This window comes from Coregonus clupeaformis, chromosome 17 (genome assembly GCF_020615455.1).
Source record: "Coregonus clupeaformis isolate EN_2021a chromosome 17, ASM2061545v1, whole genome shotgun sequence".
Lineage (NCBI taxonomy): Eukaryota > Metazoa > Chordata > Actinopteri > Salmoniformes > Salmonidae > Coregonus > Coregonus clupeaformis.
This window is the reverse complement of record NC_059208.1, coordinates 63,588,561-63,610,000: the sequence shown is the minus strand read 5'-3', so window position 1 is coordinate 63,610,000 and position 21,440 is coordinate 63,588,561. Positions and strand designations below refer to the sequence as shown.

The following is a 21,440-nucleotide window of genomic DNA, read 5'->3' as shown; positions in this document are numbered from 1 at the left end:
TCCAGAGCATGGAGGCGCTACCAGGAGACAGGCCAGTACATCAGGAGACATGGAGGACGCCGTAGGAGGGCAACAACCCAGCAGCAGGACTGCTACCTCTGCCTTTGTGCAAGGAGGAGCAGGAGGAGCACTGCCAGAGCCCTGCAAAATGACCTCCAGCAGGCCACAAATGTGCATGTGTCTGCTCAAACGGTCAGAAACAGACTCCATGAGGGTGGTATGAGGGCCCGACATCCACAGGTGGGGGTTGTGCTTACAGCCCAACACCGTGCAGGACGTTTGGCATTTGCCAGAGAACACCAAGATTGGCAAATTCCCCACTGGCGCCCTGTGCTCTTCACAGATGAAAGCAGGTTCACACTGAGCACGTGACAGAGTCTGGAGACGCCGTGGAGAACGTTCTGCTGTCTGCAACATCCTCCAGCATGACCGGTTTGGCGGTGGGTCAGTCATGGTGTGGGGTGGCATTTCTTTGGGGGGCCGCACAGCCCTCCATGTGCTCGCCAGAGGTAGCCTGACTGCCATTAGGTACCGAGATGAGATCCTCAGACCCCCTTGTGAGACCATATGCTGGTGCGGTTGGCCCTGGGTTCCTCCTAATGCAAGACAATGTTAGACCTCATGTGGCTGGAGTGTGTCAGCAGTTCCTGCAAGAGGAAGGCATTGATGCTATGGACTGGCCCGCCCGTTCCCCAGACCTGAATCCAATTGAGCACATCTGGGACATCATGTCTCGCTCCATCCACCAACGCCACGTTGCACCACAGACTGTCCAGGAGTTGGCGGATGCTTTAGTCCAGGTCTGGGAGGAGATCCCTCAGGAGACCATCCGCCACCTCATCAGGAGCATGCCCAGGCGTTGTAGGGAGGTCATACAGGCACGTGGAGGCCACACACACTACTGAGCCTCATTTTGACTTGTTTTAAGGACATTACATCAAAGTTGGATCAGCCTGTAGTGTGGTTTTCCACTTTAATTTTGAGGGTGACTCCAAATCCAGACCTCCATGGGTTGATACATTTGATTTCCATTGATAATTTGTGTGATTTTGTCGTCAGCACATTCAACTATGTAAAGAAAAAAGTATTTAATAAGATTATTTCATTCATTCAGATCTAGGATGTGTTATTTTAGTGTTCCCTTTATTTTTTTGAGCAGTGTAGTTCTGTATGATAACCACATTAGCGTTTCAGTTTTTGGTGGGGTAAATACAGGCAAATACATTGAAAAGCCACATTGTCCTAGAGATTTACACTGTTATGCAAACATCATGCCAGGGTAAGCCCACACGAAACACAGCCTTTAAGTGTTTCTACAATCCCCTATGGGAAAAATAAATTGTGGAGAAACAATTGGAACCATTTCCCCCGTTTGACCGCTAGGTTTTATGGGTATTATGACTCATACTGTGCTACTCTATATGTTGGCATTCTTGTTGCCCCTATAGTTGTGTAGGGTTTAGCTCTGGTCCAGGGTGTCACGCTTAAACACACACTCCACCCTGGAGCAGAGACGTTGGTTCCAACAGTACTAACCTCAGCACCAATTTGATCAGTATGCTATGTTCGTGCAACCCAAATTATTTTAGAAACCAAAAGACAACTCCATTTCGAGATCAGGATTTTATTTTTATTTTTTAAAACCGGTAAAAGGATTTTCCACAAAGTGAAAAGATGCAACAGAATAAAACAACCCCACCCTGCAACAACATTGACAGCACGGTATGCTTAAGTACGTCATAAAGGTTAACACACTTACTACAGCACTTTTAAAACTTCATTTCTACTTACAAAAATCTATCCAAGCAAATACCCTCGAACTTACATTTTCATATTTTACAAACACCTCAATTAAGAGAGACAACGCTACTGGAAAAATATGCAGAATGACCGACAAGCACTGTATATTTAAAAGAAATGGGGGAGAGTGTGTGAAAGACACCTCGAGCATGAGTGCCTGGAGTTTTCATAAAACTATTACTCAAAAAAATAAAATAAAAATAAAGGGACAGACGCAGGGGTGGAGACAGTGGACGAGAAGAAACGGGGAGGGGAAACACTATGGGTGATGTTGGTATCCCCAGCTCAGGACTGTGATCGAGAACGGGAGCGAGAACGAGACGCGGAGCGAGATTTGGAGCGGGACTCTGAGCGGGAGACGGAGGGGGAACGGGAGCGGGCTTTGGCCGGGGAGGGAGATGGAGATTTGGACTTGGACTTGGACTTAGACTTTGACTTAGGTTTAGATTCAGTGGGAGTATGGGAGCGAGAGCGGGTACGGGGGGCCGCCTTCTCGGCTGCAGCTCCCTCGTCGTCGCTCTTGGCCGGCTCGCGGCTCTTGGAGCCAGACTTCCTGGAGCGATCCTTGGCTGCCGATCTGGAGCGAGAGCGGGACCTGGACTCATCCTTCCTGTCCCTCTTCCCTTCTTTCTTGATGCTTTTTTTGTTCTTGCTGCGGCTCCTGCTGCGGCTCCTGCTGCGCCCCTCGTCTCGGCCCCCGCGCCCCTCCTTGGCCTTGTGGGCACCGTTGGTGCGCTCCTCCTCTCTGCGGCCCTTGGTCTTGTCCTTCTTGCTGTGGGAGCGACTACGTGAGCGTGAGGCAGCACCCCTGGGGAACAGGAAGGAGCAGACAGACAACCAGTCAACTAAAATGTAATTGAACTGCAGCAATGTAAAAATAGCCACCACCCCTAGCACTAACTGGTCATGACATCTGTTAGGACATCTGGGTAGAAACAAAAAAAGGGGGGCAAAGTCCATACTGAGTCAAGAGCTCTGGGTAAGTGGATATTTACTACACACAGTGACTTGAGAAACGGGTGATACAGATGTCCCTCAGAAAACGACTAAGTATAGTCGCAGTAGATAAGGGCAGAAGTAGAGATATGAATGGCACCCTATTCCCTATATAGTGCACTAATTTTGACCAAAGCCCTGGTCAAAAGTAGTACGCTACATAGGGAATAGGGTGCCATTTGGGACACATTAAAAAAGAGGTCAGGGGTCACCCTTGCATATGAGTCAAACGTTGCCTGGCCTCACCTGGAGCGGCTACGACTGCTGCTGTCGCTGCGGCTCTTACGGGACCCACGGCTCCTGGAACGGGACCTGGAGACAGAGGAAGGAGAACGTACGTTAAAAAAGGTAAGCCATGTACATGAAAGAAGCTTAAGAGTGACGTGCAGACCAATCGAAGAGTGAATCTTAACTGTGAACTGGTGAGAAAGCAATGCATTGAGGGGGGGCAACTGAAATAACTAAGAGTCCTTTCAATATATATAGGCCGTGTTTTAAACGCATTCATTTTGCTCAGTCGATGATTAAAGACCTTCCATCAAATAACTACTCGTTACGATTTATAGATCAATCAGTCTCATAACCACGTTATTGAACTTGTGGCAAAGCAATGAATTGTGGGACACAACTACGACTGTGGCGGTCATTACTTTTTGTCGGTCGGTTATTGTCACGCAAAAGCTGCCGGTCCCACGGTAATTTACCGTTAATTAACAAACACGTTTAGCGTCGCCAGGAATACAAGCCGCTGATGGGCGCCGTTGGAACATTTACATAAAAAAAAAAAAAAAATCAAATAAGTTAATATACACCATTAGTGTAGTGGCTTCCTTTCCTCTTTACCATAGCCACTGCCCTAGCCTGAAGCGGGGTTGTTTCGGACGCATACAGTCCACACTCAACGTTTCCAAACGGCCAAACATTCAATGAGATCCAGGGATATAGTGCAACAAAAAATGTTTATTCTTCTTATCTAACAAAAAGGTATTCTCCAATCAACTTAAAGCAGAGATTACTTGAAATGCAAATACATAATATAATATGACCTGTCTGTCTGTATTTCTGTATGTCTATATGGTCAAAAAACTATACCGCTCCCGCATCTAGCAAGGACTCCCCCCCCCCGAAGGCCCAACTTCCTGCCTTTATACTAACACAATTAACACAGTACAATGAATGGGCAAGAGGGGGGGCCAAAAACTGAGTTACATTAATAACAAATAAATATATCTTAATCCAGTAAATAAATCATAAAGGTACGTACCTAATATTTCATCATATACATTAATATTTAATATATTTACACAAATGTACATGGAGCTCAGTATGTTCAGTCTTTTATACAAAATATGCCCAAATCGGCTCTAACAATTAGAATAAATGCATTATTTTAGTCAGGTCTTAAAAAACATGATAGGAAGAAAATGCATTTCTGAAGAACAGAATAGGAGTTGGCCTACTGTATGTTACCTGGCTATGCTCCATGCCATAGGCCTGTTCATTTAGCCGACAAGATATGCTTATAAGTCCTGTGCCATTATTCTATAGGATTTTAATACTAAAAAGAAGAATATAACTCAACTTAGCTGAATACAATAGAAAGGATATTTTTCCCATTACAGAGCTATGTTGAGCGTAAACGTGATCATTTGAAAACAGGTCCTATACGCTAGATTTAGAGTTATTTGGCAACTTTACTTGTGAATGATAAACCATAGAATGACTCAGAAATCAAAACATATGGGCTGCATGGTGTGACTATAGGCTATTGATGATTCGAGAAAGTAGAAGGGGAAAAAAAGCTTGAGCTCTGTTCATTGCCTCCGGCTGCACACGCTGTTCTCTCATCAAGTCATCGTATTTTCACCCATCAGACTATTCTCAATTTAATCTTGTCTTTACTAATATGTAAAATTTGTTTAGCTTTAGGATGGCCCGTTATCAAAATGGGCAGGAAGAGGGGCACGGGAGAAAAGACATGTCATCTGTAGGCACTCAAATAGCGAATGGAGGCCGCTTTCCCGCCGTTTTTGTAAGCTACTTTGGTTTTATAGAGGAGCATGTGCTTAATATGAGCAGCTGAGAAAGAACTATAACACTTATTTCACTCCACGGGTCAACCATTGAGGAGCGTGCTCTCGCTGCCCCGACAGGTGACGTTCCACCCAAACGTCCATCCACTCTGTGTGCCATGGGGCTCTCCAACCTCGTTCCTGCAGCTACCCAGTGCTTCATTTGGGGAAACCAAGTCAAGTATGTTCGGGAACATCGATAGTAACATGTTTTCACTAAACTGGTTGACAGCCCGTCTGTGCGCTGGAGAAAGGAATAAAGGAGCGAGGGGAGATGGAAACGCATGGTGGTGAGATATTATGTAGCTAAAAAAGGTAATGTGTCAATTAACTATGAAAATATTTTTTTTAAATGCCCTATTACTAGGCTATTAAAAATCAAATTCACTATAATTGTAGGCTAACTGTAAACCGCCCTGCACAATCAATGAACCAACAGCATTGGGCTCCCGAGTGGCGCAGCGGTCTAAGGCACCGCATCTCAGTGCTTGAGGCGTCACTACAGACCCCCTGGTTCGATTCCAGGCTGTATCACAACCGGCCGTGATTGGGAGTCCCATAGGGCGGCGCACAATTGGCCCAGCGTCGTCCGGGTTTGGCCGGTGTAGGCCGTCATTGTAAATAAGAATTTGTTCTAAACTGACTTGCCTAGTTAAATAAAAGGTAAAATATATATATATATATTTTTTTAATGACTAGGGCTATACTAATATATAGAAATGTGGGAGAGTAGCATGATAACCAGTCCATCCAGTATGCAATACAGTCCACACTCAAAGGCAATTACTCTAATTTGTTTAATTTTGGAGTATAGGTTAGACCAATTATGTACCAAAGACAATTTAAATCAGTTATATTTTATGTTTTTCTGCCATGTGTAATATGTGGTAGGCTATGTACTGTATAACGGCAAAATCCATTTTAATTCAGTTTTTATTTTTTCAGGCTTGGGCTAATAAGCCTATGCATATGATCTAATATGTGTACAGGTGTTTTGAATTAATCATCACCCTAGAAAGCCTGTCCATTTCCATGTGTTAGGCTTTGAAACAACATCCACAACAACCATGTTTTACACTGTTTCAACCTGCTGGTGAACTTTCTTCAAATTGATCATCACAGTTTTAAAAGTACTATAGGCCTACTGTTTTGATGATAAGTGTTTGATGTGATTTTCGATTGCATTTGCATTGATGTCAGAGTGGTTAGAGGGACAATAGAGCCCTGAGTACCAGGCCATTAGGACCTGATGGTTAGAGGGACAATAGAGCCCTGAGTACCAGGCCATTAGGACCTGATGGTTAGAGGGCCAATAGAGCCCTGAGTACCAGGCCATTAGGACCTGATGGTTAGAGGGACAATAGAGCCCTGAGTACCAGGCCATTAGGACCTGATGGTTAGAGGGACAATAGAGCCCTGAGTACCAGGCCATTAGGACCTGATGGTTAGAGGGACAATAGAGCCCTGAGTACCAGGCCATTAGGACCTGATGGTTAGAGGGACAATAGAGCCCTGAGTACCAGGCCATTAGGACCTGATGGTTAGAGGGACAATAGAGCCCTGAGTACCAGGCCATTAGGACCTGATGGTTAGAGGGACAATAGAGCCCTGAGTACCAGGCCATTAGGACCTGATGGTTAGAGGGACAATAGAGCCCTGAGTACCAGGCCATTGGGACCTGATGGTTAGAGGGACAATAGAGCCCTGAGTACCAGGCCATTAGGACCTGATGGTTAGAGGGACAATAGAGCCCTGAGTACCAGGCCATTAGGACCTGATGGTTAGAGGGACAATAGAGCCCTGAGTACCAGGCCATTAGGACCTGATGGTTAGAGGGACAATAGAGCCCTGAGTACCAGGCCATTAGGACCTGATGGTTAGAGGGACAATAGAGCCCTGAGTACCAGGCCATTAGGACCTGATGGTTAGAGGGACAATAGAGCCCTGAGTACCAGGCCATTAGGACCTGATGGTTAGAGGGGACAATAGAGCCCTGAGTACCAGGCCATTAGGACCTGATGGTTAGAGGGACAACAGAGCCCTGAGTACCAGGCCATTAGGACCTGATGGTTAGAGGGACAATAGAGCCCTGAGTACCAGGCCATTAGGACCTGATGGTTAGAGGGCCAATAGAGCCCTGAGTACCAGGCCATTAGGACCTGATGGTTAGAGGGACAATAGAGCCCTGAGTACCAGGCCATTAGGACCTGATGGTTAGAGGGACAATAGAGCCCTGAGTACCAGGCCATTAGGACCTGATGGTTAGAGGGACAATAGAGCCCTGAGTACCAGGCCATTAGGACCTGATGGTTAGAGGGACAATAGAGCCCTGAGTACCAGGCCACTAGGACCTGATGGTCGTTAGTGAGTTGGGTACTACCAAAGCATGTCCAGAGTGCATAACAGGAGATCACCGTGACTCAACGGTCACGTGGAATTTTAATGCGGTCATGACTGCCGGTGTGGCGGTAATACAGTCACCGCAACAGCCCTAGAAAACTAAAATCCCCTTGAAGATACAGGCCGTGTTTGAGAGCATCGATTCTGATTGACAGATCGAAAGGTCATTTTGCATCATAAATAACCACTAATCATTTAGATTTAGAGATCAGTCAGTCTCATATACAGCTGAAATCACATCCTCTTCTAGAAGACCTACTCCATGTTGGACACGATCAATTAGGCTGTGTTTACACAGCCAATCAACGCTGATATTTTGCCCAATTATGGGCAACAGATCTGATTGGTCAAATGACCAATTAGTGGCAAAGAAAGATCAAAATTGTAAATGCAGCCTTAGCTTCAGTCACTGATCACAGACTAAACAAATCTTGCATCATAAAAAACTGAGACTTCTAGCTAAATCAGCATTCTTGGTCCTCTGTAGCTCAGCTGGTAGAGCACGGCGCTTGTAACGCCAAGGTAGTGGGTTCGATCCCCAGGACCACCCATACACAAAAATGTATGCGTGCATGACTGTAAGTCGCTTTGGATAAAAGCGTCTGCTAAATGGCATATTATTATTTACCTGGAGCGGCTGCGACTGCGAGAGTAGGAGCGCTTGCTGCGCTTGGCCCCCGGGCGGTCCTCAATCAGCCGGATCTTCCTGCCGTTCACCTCGGTGCCGTCCAGCTTCTCCAGGGCTCTCTTCATGTCAGAGTACAGCCTGAACTCTATCACCCCTTCGTTCCGGCGCCCCTTATTGGTGTCAGCATACGTCACCTCACCCGCCTGCCTCATGTAGTCCTGGTGAAGGAACGGAAAGGTTGGCATTAGGTGAGCAAACCACAAAAGATACAATTGAATTAATATGGTATACGTTATATACATGTTTCATGTTATATACACTACCGTTCAAAAGTTTGGAGTCACTTAGAAATGTCCTTGTTTTGGAAAGAAAAGCAATTTTCTTGTACATTAAAATATCATCAAATTGATCAGAAATACAGTGTAGACATTGTTAACTCTTAGCCTCCCTTTAAGAGTGTGCTCCTAATCTCAGCTCGTTACCTGTATAAAAAGACACCTGGGAGCCAGAAATCTTTCTGATTGAGAGGAGGTCAAATACTTATTTCCCTCATTAAAATACAAATCAATTTATAACATTTTTGACATGCGTTTTTCAGGATTTGTTGTTGTTGTTATTCTGTTTCTCACTGTTCAAATAAATCTACCATTAAAATTATAGACTGATCATTTCTTTGTCAGTGGGCAAACGTACAAAATCAGCAGGGGATCAAATACTTTTTTTCCCTCACTGTACATGCAAAAAGGCTAAAAATGTTTCTCTCCAAACATTAACATGGGATGCCGAAATCATAAAGGAAGAGAGCGTTATCATTGCTGAATAACCCGTCGCCACCATACCTTCAGGTCCTGCCAGCTGCAGCGGCTGGACAGGTTCTCAACAATCAGCCGATAGTCTGTCCTTGCTGGTGGGCCATATCGGTCTCTGCCGCCACGCCCATACCCGCCCCCGCCTTCAAGGTAACAAGGACAGAACAGCAGCAATTAGGGCAGGGACACACCTAGAGGACAGCCTCAATACTAAACTCCAAGCTACATTACGTAAACAATGGCCACTTGTAAAATCTGGGAGAAATTAAATAGATAACGGGCTAACCAAAAAAAGGTAATCAAACCTGTGTTTAGGCTATATTATCTAGAAAATTGCACATTTCCATCAGGAACACTGACATAGCCTATCCTTAATCTTCAACAGCATCTTAACAACTAAAATCATTAACTGATTCAAGTTTGGGTAGAACTGAATACAAAACTCTACATACAAACTTAAATCAAAATGAAAAGCTAGATAAAAAAAACCTCACTGAAGACAGTACTTACGGTGACACTAAAGTTTAAGTTTTTTAACTAGCACATCTAAATCTAGAGACATTTCACATTTGTTTCAGGCACCGATAAGAGCTCAACCCACATCTGTTCCTAACCCAATGGCATCCTCACCACCCGGCCTGGGGCTAATGGGACAAGCGGTCTTCATTCACAATGGCTCCCTTTTTTGGTCTGCCCAGGGGCCCAGAATGGTCAAACCACACTCTTGGTTGGAAAGGGGACACCATGGCCAGGCCAGCAATAGGGGCAGGCAGTCAGCAAAGGACTCTTTCAATTAAAACATTGAGGTTCTTTGTTAAATCTTTACCTTTATTATTCAACATTCATTTAATTAAACAAAATAAAAAGAATCCTGAATAAAAACAGTAGATTACACGATTCTCAAATTATTCAAACAAATTAGCTAGTTATTCTATTCAAATCACATTAGATCATTTAATCAGCAAATATTCAACGGTAGTGAATCTCAAGCTAGTTTTCCCCTGACAATTTGAACGAATACAAGTGCATTTGTTTCCCTGTAACAGTTTCAAATCAAGCATACAGGTTCCCAAGATAACGGCATGTCATTTGGTGGCTGTGGTGCATGTAATTTTAATTCCCTCATTCAACTCAAATATAAAATGTGTTCTCTACACCCATTACTCAAACAATTACTGTTAAGTACCATAAAAGGCTTTATTTTGTAGTACTAGCTTGTCCGTGATGTGACTACATCTGCAAGACAATACAAAAACGGTGTCTTAAAAAGGGATACTTTGGGATGTTGGCAACGACACCCCTTTATCTAATTCCCCAGAGTCAGATTAACTCATGGATACCATTTTCATGTCTGTGTCCAGCATGACAGAAGTTGGAGGTATTTTTTTTTTTGCGAGCCAATGCTAACTAGCATTAACGCAACGCCTGGAAGTCTATGGGTATCTGCTAGAATGCGACACACGTATGCTAATTAGACTTAGGAGTGACCTAATAGGCCGGATTTAGAACAGAACACTGGCAACCCCTTGTCCCAGAAACTAGCTGAAACTACAGCAAATTAGTTAAATGTGTCCTCATAAAAAAAGTCACAGAAAAACTACTTGAGGTGCAATTAATCAATCATAAAAGGGATGGAATCAGTGCGGTGGGACCATGGCGTGAGCAGAGCACAACCCAGATGATGAATGGAGTGTATGACAGTGCCAGCTGTGACCATGGATACCAATATGGTATTGGTGGTACAATTTTCACTGACTACAAGTTACCATCACTACTATCCCCAAGGAAGCAACAAGCATTTGAACAGAGTCCATCAGATTAAACATAAAACCACTTGGTAAATAAAGGTTAAAAAAAAACTGACATCTGGTGGACACGTCATCAAATGCAGCATTAACAGCATTAACAAATAGCTGAAACACAAAGTATGTGTTTTACTAACTAAGATATGCGGCTACCTTCCCCAATACCTGAAGTTGAACGCACTGACTAAGTCACTCTGGATAAGAGCGTCTGCGAAATTACCTAAATGTAAAGGAACACAATTATATGAACTACAACCACCAAGGACAAACCTTGAGACGTTATGCAGTAGTCTCCTATCCTACATACTATACACTGCCATGTTGGCCTCCTCAATTACATTTCAACTAATGTTAAAGCACCACTGCATTGTAAACTTACTTCTTCCACCTCCACCACCACCACCACCTCCTCCGCCGCCGCCTCCTCCTCCGCCGCCTCCTCCTCCTCCTCCTGAGCCGTAGCTGCCGTCCCGCCGCGGCCCCTTTGTGTGCTCCACAATAACCCTCTCCCCACACAGGTCTTTCCCATTCAGGTCATACACAGCATCATCTGCATCGCGGGGGTCATCAAATTCAACAAACCCATACCTTTGCACAGAGGAGACAAAGCATGTTAGGCCAGAGACATGGCACAGATTTGGGATCAAATGATTTGACTAAAAACTACAGCCAGACTCAAATGTATATGACCCCTTTCATAAATCACAAAGTAACATTTTGAATCGCTCACACTCAAGACACCTTGTTGATTTAATGTAATAACGGAACCTTTTCTCAATTCCAACATTCCACCTGCAACTAGCGATGGGAGTTGAGAAGACTGATAAGTTCCAAGTTGAGAATTAAGCAGGGGTGAAATTTGAAAGTAATTTTGTATTTCTTCTCAGTACGGGAGCATTTTTTTGTGAAAAATTGTTATGGGCTTAATCATATAATTCCATATAGACTCCCCTATTCATTTTAACTTTTAAAATACATTACCTTTTAAAAAGGTGGCATAAACCCCATTTAGTCGACTGGTCGATTGGCTGTTGGTCGACCGAGATTTCTGTAGTCGAACAGTAGCCCCCCAAAAAATACAAAATCTCATGGTGTCCGATTCGCGCAGAGTGGACTGATCTAGTGTGGAGGCCGTGGGGATGGCACCGCCCATCAGTCTAAGACACGTGCTACTAAAATTATATATGGTTATATTACATAACAATGGTGCAACACTAATACAAATATTTTATAACAAATGCACTTTCTCCCTCGTTGGATAGCGGCCGCTGTACACGGTTCTGAAACACTTCAGCGCGCTGTTGAATTGGCGCCTTTTCCTAGACCATGTTGCTATGTGCATAATAGAAAAGTTAACCAGCATATTGGTGTTGAGAACAATGTGGCGGAGGCAGCAGTAGAATGAGATGAGAAAACAGCCCTTGACTTATAGTCTACGAAAAGTGAGGAGAGAGGAAACCCCAACTTAATTAGGTCTATAATCAATAGCCTAACTGTTAAATGGGCCTGGCTTTATAAAAAAAATAATAATAATAAAGGAACACAATTTATAAATCATATATATATATATATATAAATAAGACAGATCCTGCTTCTGTGTTTGTTTAATGCCTGCTGATTCCGTGAGCACTAAGCCTCACGCAACGACATGTCAAGTAAACAATTTCACAAATTCATTTTTTTGCTTTACTGTAGTAAAGGCTTTAAACTTTACATTTTTTTCGTTAGAACAGCATACCTGGTATTATTTATTTAGTGTTGTTTACACTGTTCCAAATTGTCTGAATTTGCATTTATTATAATAATGCTCCTTTTTCTTGATCTCCTTCTTGTTATTATAATAAGTGATGTCATCATCATTAGTAGTCTTAGTATAGCAGCCTTGTATAACCACCATCGAGCTGTAGGCCTAAGAGCACATCCTGTTTAGTCTTAATACCATAACTTACTTAGGCCTATATTTCAATACATCTATAGGATACTGTATCAAATCATTCATTCATGTCATCACAGAGCATACGAGTCATTCATGATTTGAAATGCAATCAAGCATATTAGTTTAAAAATAAAGCGAGCCTTGAATAATTAGCTTATACAATAAATAAACCGTTCCATTTCGGGAAATTGCATTCACGAATGAATGTGACTGTTTTTAGTCTTTGCTGCAATAAAAGGCGCAACAAACAAACAAACAAAATGTTTACTCTGGTACGCTTACAATGTTTATATTGTTCCAAACGGTCAGAAAAATCATATTGTTATATAAATTATATTATAAATACAGCACCTGTTTGGCATAATATGCAAGCAGAGCTTGCTCCTTACCTTGTTTTTCTTGATCTCCATTATTTTCCACTACTAGTCACATGTATTCCACACAGCTGACCTCCCCTTTACCTCCTGAGCAACCGGTAAACATTCCCCCGTTTTAGAGTTTATATTTGTCACGTCCTCTGCATCCATTTTGCTGTCACGTGTTACGGTGTTCAGAGTTTGTTATAACCAATTTATTGATGTGATGATGCCATAGGTCAGGCCCCTATTGTGCCCCATTGGGACGGGATAAGTTTTACCGGGGGAGGTCAGGTAATTGTAATTATTTGCACGAGCACAAAACACCACATCAGTAATTTTAGTTCTGTCCGAATGTGCCATGGCAGTAATTTTTTATATGGCAGGAGTGTAACAATTCCAGCCAGAATAACCTGTTTTTTGGCGAACTCCAAGGTCCTCTGGTAATACTAGTCCCGTGTGAATCGACATTCCTGTGTTTTGAGAGAAATATCTGAGTTTCACAGGTGTTGCTCGTGGTTTGGGCATGAAAACAATAACTGATTCGATAAATTGAAATAAGTGCTGCGCATAAGCTATATATATGAATGACCTACATTTATCCTATGAATGCTTTTGTTTATATGTATTATGGCGACACTATAGGAAAGATGGTTTGGTTTAGAAACTTGGGAACCAAGCTGGAGTTGAGTGTGGCCCTATCACCTGGAAATGTTGAAATACTTTATCTTCACACCTCCAGGCTTCCGTCATAACTGTCAAATTTCTAATAAAAAACTGAGTACCAAGGGGTAGTTTTGCTGGCCATGGTGCGATGCATCCATGTGTCACGTAAAGACAGCAAGGGTTGAGGAAATAGGGAATGCTTTTCCTAAACAAATTAGCGATTTCGGGAAACAGAACTTTTCAGTCATAAACCGCTGTAATTATGTTGCAGCTTCCGCAACACGGACACTGATGTTCTGTGGTCACTGCAGCAGGGAGGAGAGAGACAACGGGGCGGCAGGTAGCTTAGTGGTTAAGAGCGTTGTGCCAGTAACCGAAAGGTCGCTGGTTCTAATCCCCGAGCCAACTAGGTGAAAAATCTGTCGATGTGCCCTTGAGCAAGGCACTTAACCCTAATTGCTCATGTAAGTCGCTCTGGATAAGAGCGTCTGCTAAATGACTAAAAATGTAAAAAATGTAAATGTAAAATGTACTAGTCAGTCACATGCGGTCTTTTTTTTAAACAAAGCGCAGCAGGTCTGAGCCCGGCACAATCAAATAAATTGCTGGTCGGACTCCCTCTAGTCATTTGTGCGTCGTCATTATTTAATCAAACCGTGTGCTTAAAGCGTCAGACAAGCTCAGTGAATATAGTTGATTTGATTAAAAACACATAGGATGTGTCAATATCTGGAAAAATACACGGGTATAAAAAATAAAAAATCTTACAATCGGTGGGTCGAAAGACAGACGACTCTTGGTCGACCAATTATTTAATTTTTTGTCGGGGACAGCCCTAGCATAAACACAAACACTCATTATGTTTTTGTCAAAATCACTTCAAGGATTCTGTAAGCCTGGCTACCTGTGCACATCAAATACAAATGTATTTGTCACATGTGCCGAATACAACAGGTTACCGTGAAATGCTTACTTACAAGCCCTTAACAATGCAGTTCAAGAAAGTTACGAAAATATTTACTAAATAAAATAAAAACACAATAAAATAACTAGGCTATAAACATTAGGTACCGGTACCAATGTGCGGGGGTACCCGTTAGTCGAGGTCATTTGCATATGTAGGTAGGGGTAAAGTGACTATGCATGGTAAATAAACAGCGAGTAGCAGCAGTGTAAAAACAAAGGACCATTCATCCACTAAAATAATTCCTGCATCCATAGAGTGCACTGTGCACCTGCAATTTGATGAATTGATAGAGACATTGTTACAAAACACCAAAAGTGTAATGAATGACTTTCGGTGATTGTCAAATAGGCCTAACTGAATTGATGCATTCACAGCTGTCCGCGCACATCTCAGCCAAACATACACTACATGACCAAAAGTATGTGGACAACTGCTCGTCGAACATCTCATTCCAAAATCATGGACATTAATATGGAGTTGGTTCCCCCATTGCTGCAGCCTTCACACTTCTGGGAAGGCTTTCCACTAGATGTTGGAACATTGCTGGGGGGGACTTGCTTCCATTCAGCCACAAGAGCATTCGTGAGGTCGGGCACTGATGTTGGGCGATTGGGCCTGGCTTTGCAGTTGGTGCAGATTTCCCTTCACTGGAATTAAGGGGCATAGCCCAAACCATGAAAAACAGGCCCAGACCATTATTCCGCCTCCAACAAACTTCACAGTTGGCACTATGCATTCGAGCAGGTAGCGTTCTCCTGGCATCAGCCAAACCCAGATTTGTCTGTTGGACTGCCAGATGGTGAAGGTCCCGACGAACTGTTTTTGTGCTGACGTTGCTTCCAGAGGTAGTTTGGAACTCGGTAGTGAGTGTTGCAACCGAGGACAGACGATTTTTACGTGCTACGCGGTTCAGCACTCGGTGGTCCTGTTCTGTGAGCTTGTGTGGCCTACCACTTCGCGGCTGAGCCATTGTTGCTCCTAGACGCTTCCACTTCACTATAACAGCACTTACAGTTGACCGGGGGCAGCTCTGGCAGGGCAGAAATTTGACGAACTGACTTCTTGGAAATGTGGCATCCTATGACGGTGCCACGTTGAAAGTCACTGAGCTGTTCAGTACGGGCCATTCTACCGCCAATGTTTGGTTATGGAGATTGCATGGCTGTGCGCTCGATTTTATACGCCTGTCAGCAACGGGTGTGGCTGAAAAATCAGAATCCACAAATTGGAAGGGGTGTCCACCAACACTATACATACAAAAGTATCTGCCGTGGCAAAATGTTACCGTTATCGTCGAACCACACCGTATTTGGGAGCGTATTTCCACATCATTAAGTCCATTCCTAAATGTTTCATGCGGTAATTATGTTTTAATTATTGTGATAGGCGTTTTACCAGTACGACATATCCCCACTATTTATTTTGCCGGTACTCTGTGCCGGACTGGTTTACTTACACCTCTGTAGTAAATCGCCATGTAAAGGTCAGTTGAAAAATTGCTGCCGGTGCTTTACACTAGCTAAGGTGTACCGGCTGTATGGGAGCATTCACATATACCATCACAATGTATAGCTATGCTGCTGCCATAGTTGTGATGCTTTGCGTTCGTAACGGTCCTGCCTATGTGTACTAGGGTTGAAGGTCGGGAACCCGGTTACTGAGATTTACAGCCCAAAACCACTCCCCTTCCCCAGGATAAATAACTGAGAATACAATAAATTATTTATATGAACTGGAACTGAAACTACATGCAATGTCTAAATCTGGCTTCTCTACGGCCTCTGCATGATGAATCATCAACGCTCAGGGTGGGGACAGACAGCTCATCTCAGTATGGAGTGCAGTACACAATGCATGTAGACCGATCATGGGAACACTTTGTGACAGGTAGGCTTGCATTTGCTGCAGCATAGTCTATGCTACAGTAATAGAAGACAGAACGCGCGTCTAATTTACCCATCTCCGTCTGGCTTTCGGGGGGCAGCTTTTTTTAATTTATTTTTATTGTAAGATATCTTTTTTTTTTTTGCCGCTGCAGAGTTTTAAAAACAGCCCATCACACGAATATTGTTTCTTTAAAATCAGTGCACGGAAGAGAAAAAGCCATATCTCAGACTGCCCATCTTAATCTTTTCTTTTTATTGGTCAGTCTGAGATATGGCTTTTTCTTTGCAACTCTGCCTAGAAGGTCAGCATCCAGGAGTTGCCTCTTCACTGTTGACGTTGAGACTAGTATTTGCGGGTACTATTTAATGAAACTGCCAGTTGAAGACCTGTGAGGCGTCTGTTTCTCAAACTAGACACTAATGTATTTGTCCTCTTGCTCAGTTGTGCACCGGGGCCTCCCACTCTTTCTATTCTTGTTAAGAGACAGTTTGCGCTGTTCTGTGAAGGGAGTAGTACACAGCGTTGTACGAGATCTTCAGTTTCTTGGCAATTTCTCGCATGGAATAGCCTTCATTTCTCAGAACAAGAATAGACTGACGAGTTTCAGAAGAAAGTTATTTGTTTCTGGCCATTTTGAGCCTGTAATCGAACCCACAATTGCTGATGCTCCAGATACTCAACTAGTCTCAAGAAGGCCAGTTTTATTGCTTCTTTAATCAGCACAACGTTTTCAGCTGTGCTAACATAATTGCAAAAGGGTTTTCTAATGATCAATTAGCCTTTTAAAATTATAAACTTGGATTAGCAAACACGTGCCATTGGAACACAGGACTGATAGTTGCTGATAATGGGCCTCTGTACACCTATGTAGATATTCCATTAAATCAGCCGTTTCCAGCTACAATAGCCATTTACAACATTAACAATGTCTACACTGTATTTCTGATCAATTTGATGTTATTTTAAAATCGACAAAAAATTAGATTTTTCAAAAACAAGGACATTTCTAAGTGACCCCAAACTTTTGAAAGGTAGTGTATATACACACACACACTACCAGTCAGAAGTTGACACACCTATTCATTCAAGGGTTTTGCTTTATTTTTACTATTTTCTACATTGTAGAATAATAGTGAAGACATCAAAACTATTAAATAACACATATGGAATCATGTAGTAACCAAAAAAGTGTTAAACAAATCAAAATATATTCTTCAAATACCACCCTTTGCCTTGATGACAGCTTTGCACACTCTTGGCATTCACTCTTGGAATCTCAAATATATTTACATTTACATTTTAGTCATTTAGCAGACGCTCTTATCCAGAGCGACTTACAGTTAGTGAGTGCATACATTTTATTTTAAAAAATTCATACTGGCCCCCTGTGGGAATCGAACCTTTTTTGGCTACTACATGATTCCATATGTATTATTTCATAGTTTTGATGTCTTCACTATTATTCTACAATGTACGAAATAGTACAAATAAAGAAAAACCCTTGAATGAGTAGGTGTGTCCAAACTTTTGACTGGTAGTGTTTGTGTGTGTATATATATATCTATATCTATATATACACACATAAATAATGACTTACCCTACCCCTTTCAGGTAATAAATTAAATGCAGTATTAGCCTTATATTTGAACAATTAATTATGGGTTATGCAAAATAAGCGCATAATTTGGCCTATAACCTCAGTCTCTTGCGTATGCATATGTGCTCCGCTGGCCCCTCTCCTTAAAAAACATCCCATAGCTCTTGGAGTCCCATTGGAGTCTCTTGGAGACATTCTTTTTGGGGGGTTTCTTCTACCCAACAGACTATTCGAAGAGGGACACAACCTCGTTTGCTGAATGTTAAATACAGCAGCCAATAGAACTCACGGGTAGTTTGAAAGAAGAGTGAATGCGCGATGGCGGTAGTCTATAGCAGTTATTTATTCAGACCCATAACCATTCAATCTTCGTAAAGAGAAGTGAAAGCCTCCTGCATCTAATTCTAGTCCTATATTATTCAAGGATGTCAGAATGATGAAGATAAGGACAACGAAACAAATGTCATTTAACAGTTGAAAGTGAGGAAGGAATGAAGCAACTGTAGAGAAAGGAGGTAGGCTAATAACATTAGGGGAACTATTATGAAAGGTATAAAAGCATCAGCCTACTAATTACACCAATAGGCCCTATTATATTTCAAAATGAAAATCTAATTCACTAGCCTATACTTAACTTTGTAGGCCGCATGTGCTACACCAGAATCGCATTTTCCCTTAATGCTTTACCATGGTTTGAAGGATGTGCATAATTCCAGTCCATATAATACAATAAAAGTTCAGACTCAAAAAGATTTGCCTACTGGAGCTAGTTTCATTTATTTATCCAAGAGAGCATAGAGCTAACTACATATGGGCTTTTGTTTTTCTGTCGTGCGTAATGTGCAGTAGCCTATATCATATAGGCTTATGTATTGTATAACGGCACAATCATTTGTGCTTGGCCTCATTAAAAATGTCTCATGTAGGTCTCATCTCACGAATCACACGAAAACAACACGAGCATACACGTGGTCCTCTGTAGCTCAGCTGGTAGAGCACGGCGCTTGTAACGCCAAGGTAGTGGGTTCGATCCCCGGGACCACCAATACACAAAAAACAAATGTATGCACGCATGACTGTAAGTCACTTTGGATAAAAGCGTCTGCTAAATGGCATATTATTATTATTATATCATTATTATTATTATACACGTGCCATCAATACAGGGTGCTAGAGGGCCACGTTCCATCTGCAAACATGGTGCAGTTTTGCGTACAGTTAACGTTATGAGACGGCTTAGACTAGCTATGTCGAAATAATCCGCATTTGGTTTTTGATCCCACGTAATAGTGTTAGTAACTGCCTTTGCAAATGGAGTCTCATCTGATCCACCAGATACCAAATATCACCATTATCGTTGGCTGTACAGCAAGCCAAGTTACAGAAAACGTGTCCACGTCGCCAGTTAGGGGGGTAAGTTAGCTAACTAGCGTAACGTCGTTGTGCAAGTCAAGCAGATAGCTAGCATGCCCAACTGTTATTTTAAGGTGCTTGCTAACGTTACCTAGTTAAGATTTTAGCTATAAACATTTAACTACCTTTCTGACACGTGGCTTGCGATTACATGAAAAATAGGAAACGTCTAGTACTCTGAAAACAAAACAATTAAGTGCTAACGTTAGCTAGGTACTAGTAGCTAGCTAACGATAGCTAAACAAAATTAGTTAGCAAACTTTGGTTGTCTAGCAAACATCTTGACATTCTAATCCATAGAAATTAATAATACATCAACCAGGTTGCCAAACAATGTACGATAATTATCAATAAACGGCGCTTCAACAGGCTTGGGCCTAGCTACTAGGACTAGGCCACAAACACAACGCGGTAAGCTAGCTAGCGTTAGCTACAGAGCTACGAGAGAGCGGCGTTCATTTTGTTACCCGTTTTTCAGGTCAACTTCAAGTATCTTCCCATAGCCCTTGAAGAACTTCTCGACGTCCTTTTCCCTTGCTCGATAGCTCAATCTTCCAATGTAAACTCTCGACATTTCCCCTGTGATGATTTTGTGTGTCGCTCACACACTCTCAGGAACAAACACACAGTTAGGCGGTAGTGGAAAAGGCACATAAATTATACACGCTCTCCTGAACACTGTAGGATCGCGCGCAAAAGTGGGCGAGCCATCAATAGACTTCTTCTTCTTCTTCTTCAGTGGGGTTTATCTGCGGTTGGCATCCAACGTTATGGTGCATTACCGCCACCTACTGTACTGGAGTGTGGGCCAGAGACAGGGAGAAACTAAATCCTACCGGCAGGTAGCTTAGTGGGTAAGAGCGTTGTGCCAGTAACCGAAAGGTCGCTGGTTCTAATCCCCGAGCCGACTAGGTGAAAAATCTGTCGATGTGCCCTTAAGCAAGGCACTTAACCCTAATTGCTCCTGTAAGTCGCTCTGGATAAGAGCGTCTGCTAAATGACTAAAATGTAAATGTAAATGTCTACCTGCCAGTCCCGTTGCTCTTAAAAAAGATAACAAAATATTTGAGACTATATCTAATGACGTTTTACTCAATATACTCTTTAAACTAATTTCCTGTATCCCCTCCTCCCTCATACTAGATCTCATCCTCTCTCTTTCCCTCTGATACTGCCCACACTGTAGCAATACATGCTCCATGGTCACACTTTCCTGTTGGATGCTTTCCTATCACATTTAATGTCTTATTCAACTGGCTGTGTCTCACCCTTAATCTTGTAAAAATAGACTCCTCTCTTCTGTCCCTTCCTGCCGTCCTCCCCTCCCCAACTTTCCTCTGTACCTGAAATAAATGCCTTCCCTTATCTCTATTCCACTGCTCCTGCCATCTCTGCACCATCACTGTATATATCAGTATTTTTGCCTCTGCCTTGCTCATTGAAACTTCAACATCAATAATATAATAATAATATGCCATTTAGCAGACGCTTTTATCCAAAGCGACTTACAGTCATGTGTGCATACATTTTTACGTATGGGTGGTCCCGGGGATCGAACCCACTACCCTGGCGTTACAAGCGCCATGCTCTACCAATTGAGCTACAGAGGACCAGCCCCACTACTAAGTGCTTGTTTAGCCAGTTCATCTACTGCCTCGTTCCCCTTCACCCCAACATGGGCTGGGACCCACGTAAATCTTATCTGTATTCCCATCTGTTTAATCCTGCCATGGGTTTGTAGCACCTCATAAAGCAGGTCTTGTCTGCTACGTGAGCCAAAGGACTGGAGACTCATTAACACTGCACATGAATCAGAGCAAATAACTACTCTGTCTTGTTTGACTTCCTCTACCAACTGCAAGGCCAACAGTATGGCCATCAGCTCCGCCGTATATACAGCCAGATGATCTGTAATACGTTTCCTGACTTCCACCCCACATTCCTTCACTACAAATGCTGACCCAGTACATCCTGTCCTTGGATCTTTTGAACTATCTGTGTAAATAGCCACAAAATCCTGATACACAGTTTCCAGACGTCTATTAAACAAATCAGATGGATCAACCCCCTTCCTATCTTTCTGTAGTCTCTCCAACACTTCTAGATCA

The 21,440-nt window shown here is 42.7% G+C and overlaps 1 protein-coding gene across 1 annotated transcript; it reads right to left on the bottom strand.

Annotated features, from left to right (window-relative positions):
- Positions 1–1,608: 1,608 nt before the first annotated feature.
- On the bottom strand, positions 1,609–20,038 carry LOC121586800 (serine/arginine-rich splicing factor 4). Its single transcript, XM_041903795.2, has 6 exons — positions 19,800–20,038; positions 10,890–11,098; positions 8,736–8,848; positions 7,897–8,114; positions 3,043–3,108; positions 1,609–2,608 (listed from the first exon to the last, which is right to left on the bottom strand). Exons 1-6 carry the CDS (start codon positions 19,904–19,906, stop codon positions 2,086–2,088), a joined length of 1,236 nt encoding a protein of 411 aa, XP_041759729.1. The 5' UTR covers positions 19,907–20,038; the 3' UTR covers positions 1,609–2,085.
- Between the last annotated feature and the right edge of the window lie 1,402 nt (positions 20,039–21,440).

Bases quoted from the DNA above. Each gene is read 5' to 3' on its own strand.
- LOC121586800 (XM_041903795.2), bottom strand. From the start codon at position 19,906: ATGTCGAGAGTTTACATTGGAAGATTGAGCTATCGAGCAAGGGAAAAG. The intron at 8,849-10,889 runs GTAAGTTTACAA...GTTACCTTGAAG, and splicing joins TGGTGGTGGAGGTGGAAGAA to GCGGGGGCGGGTATGGGCGT. The intron at 8,115-8,735 runs GTATGGTGGCGA...TTCCTTCACCAG, and splicing joins GCAGCTGGCAGGACCTGAAG to GACTACATGAGGCAGGCGGG.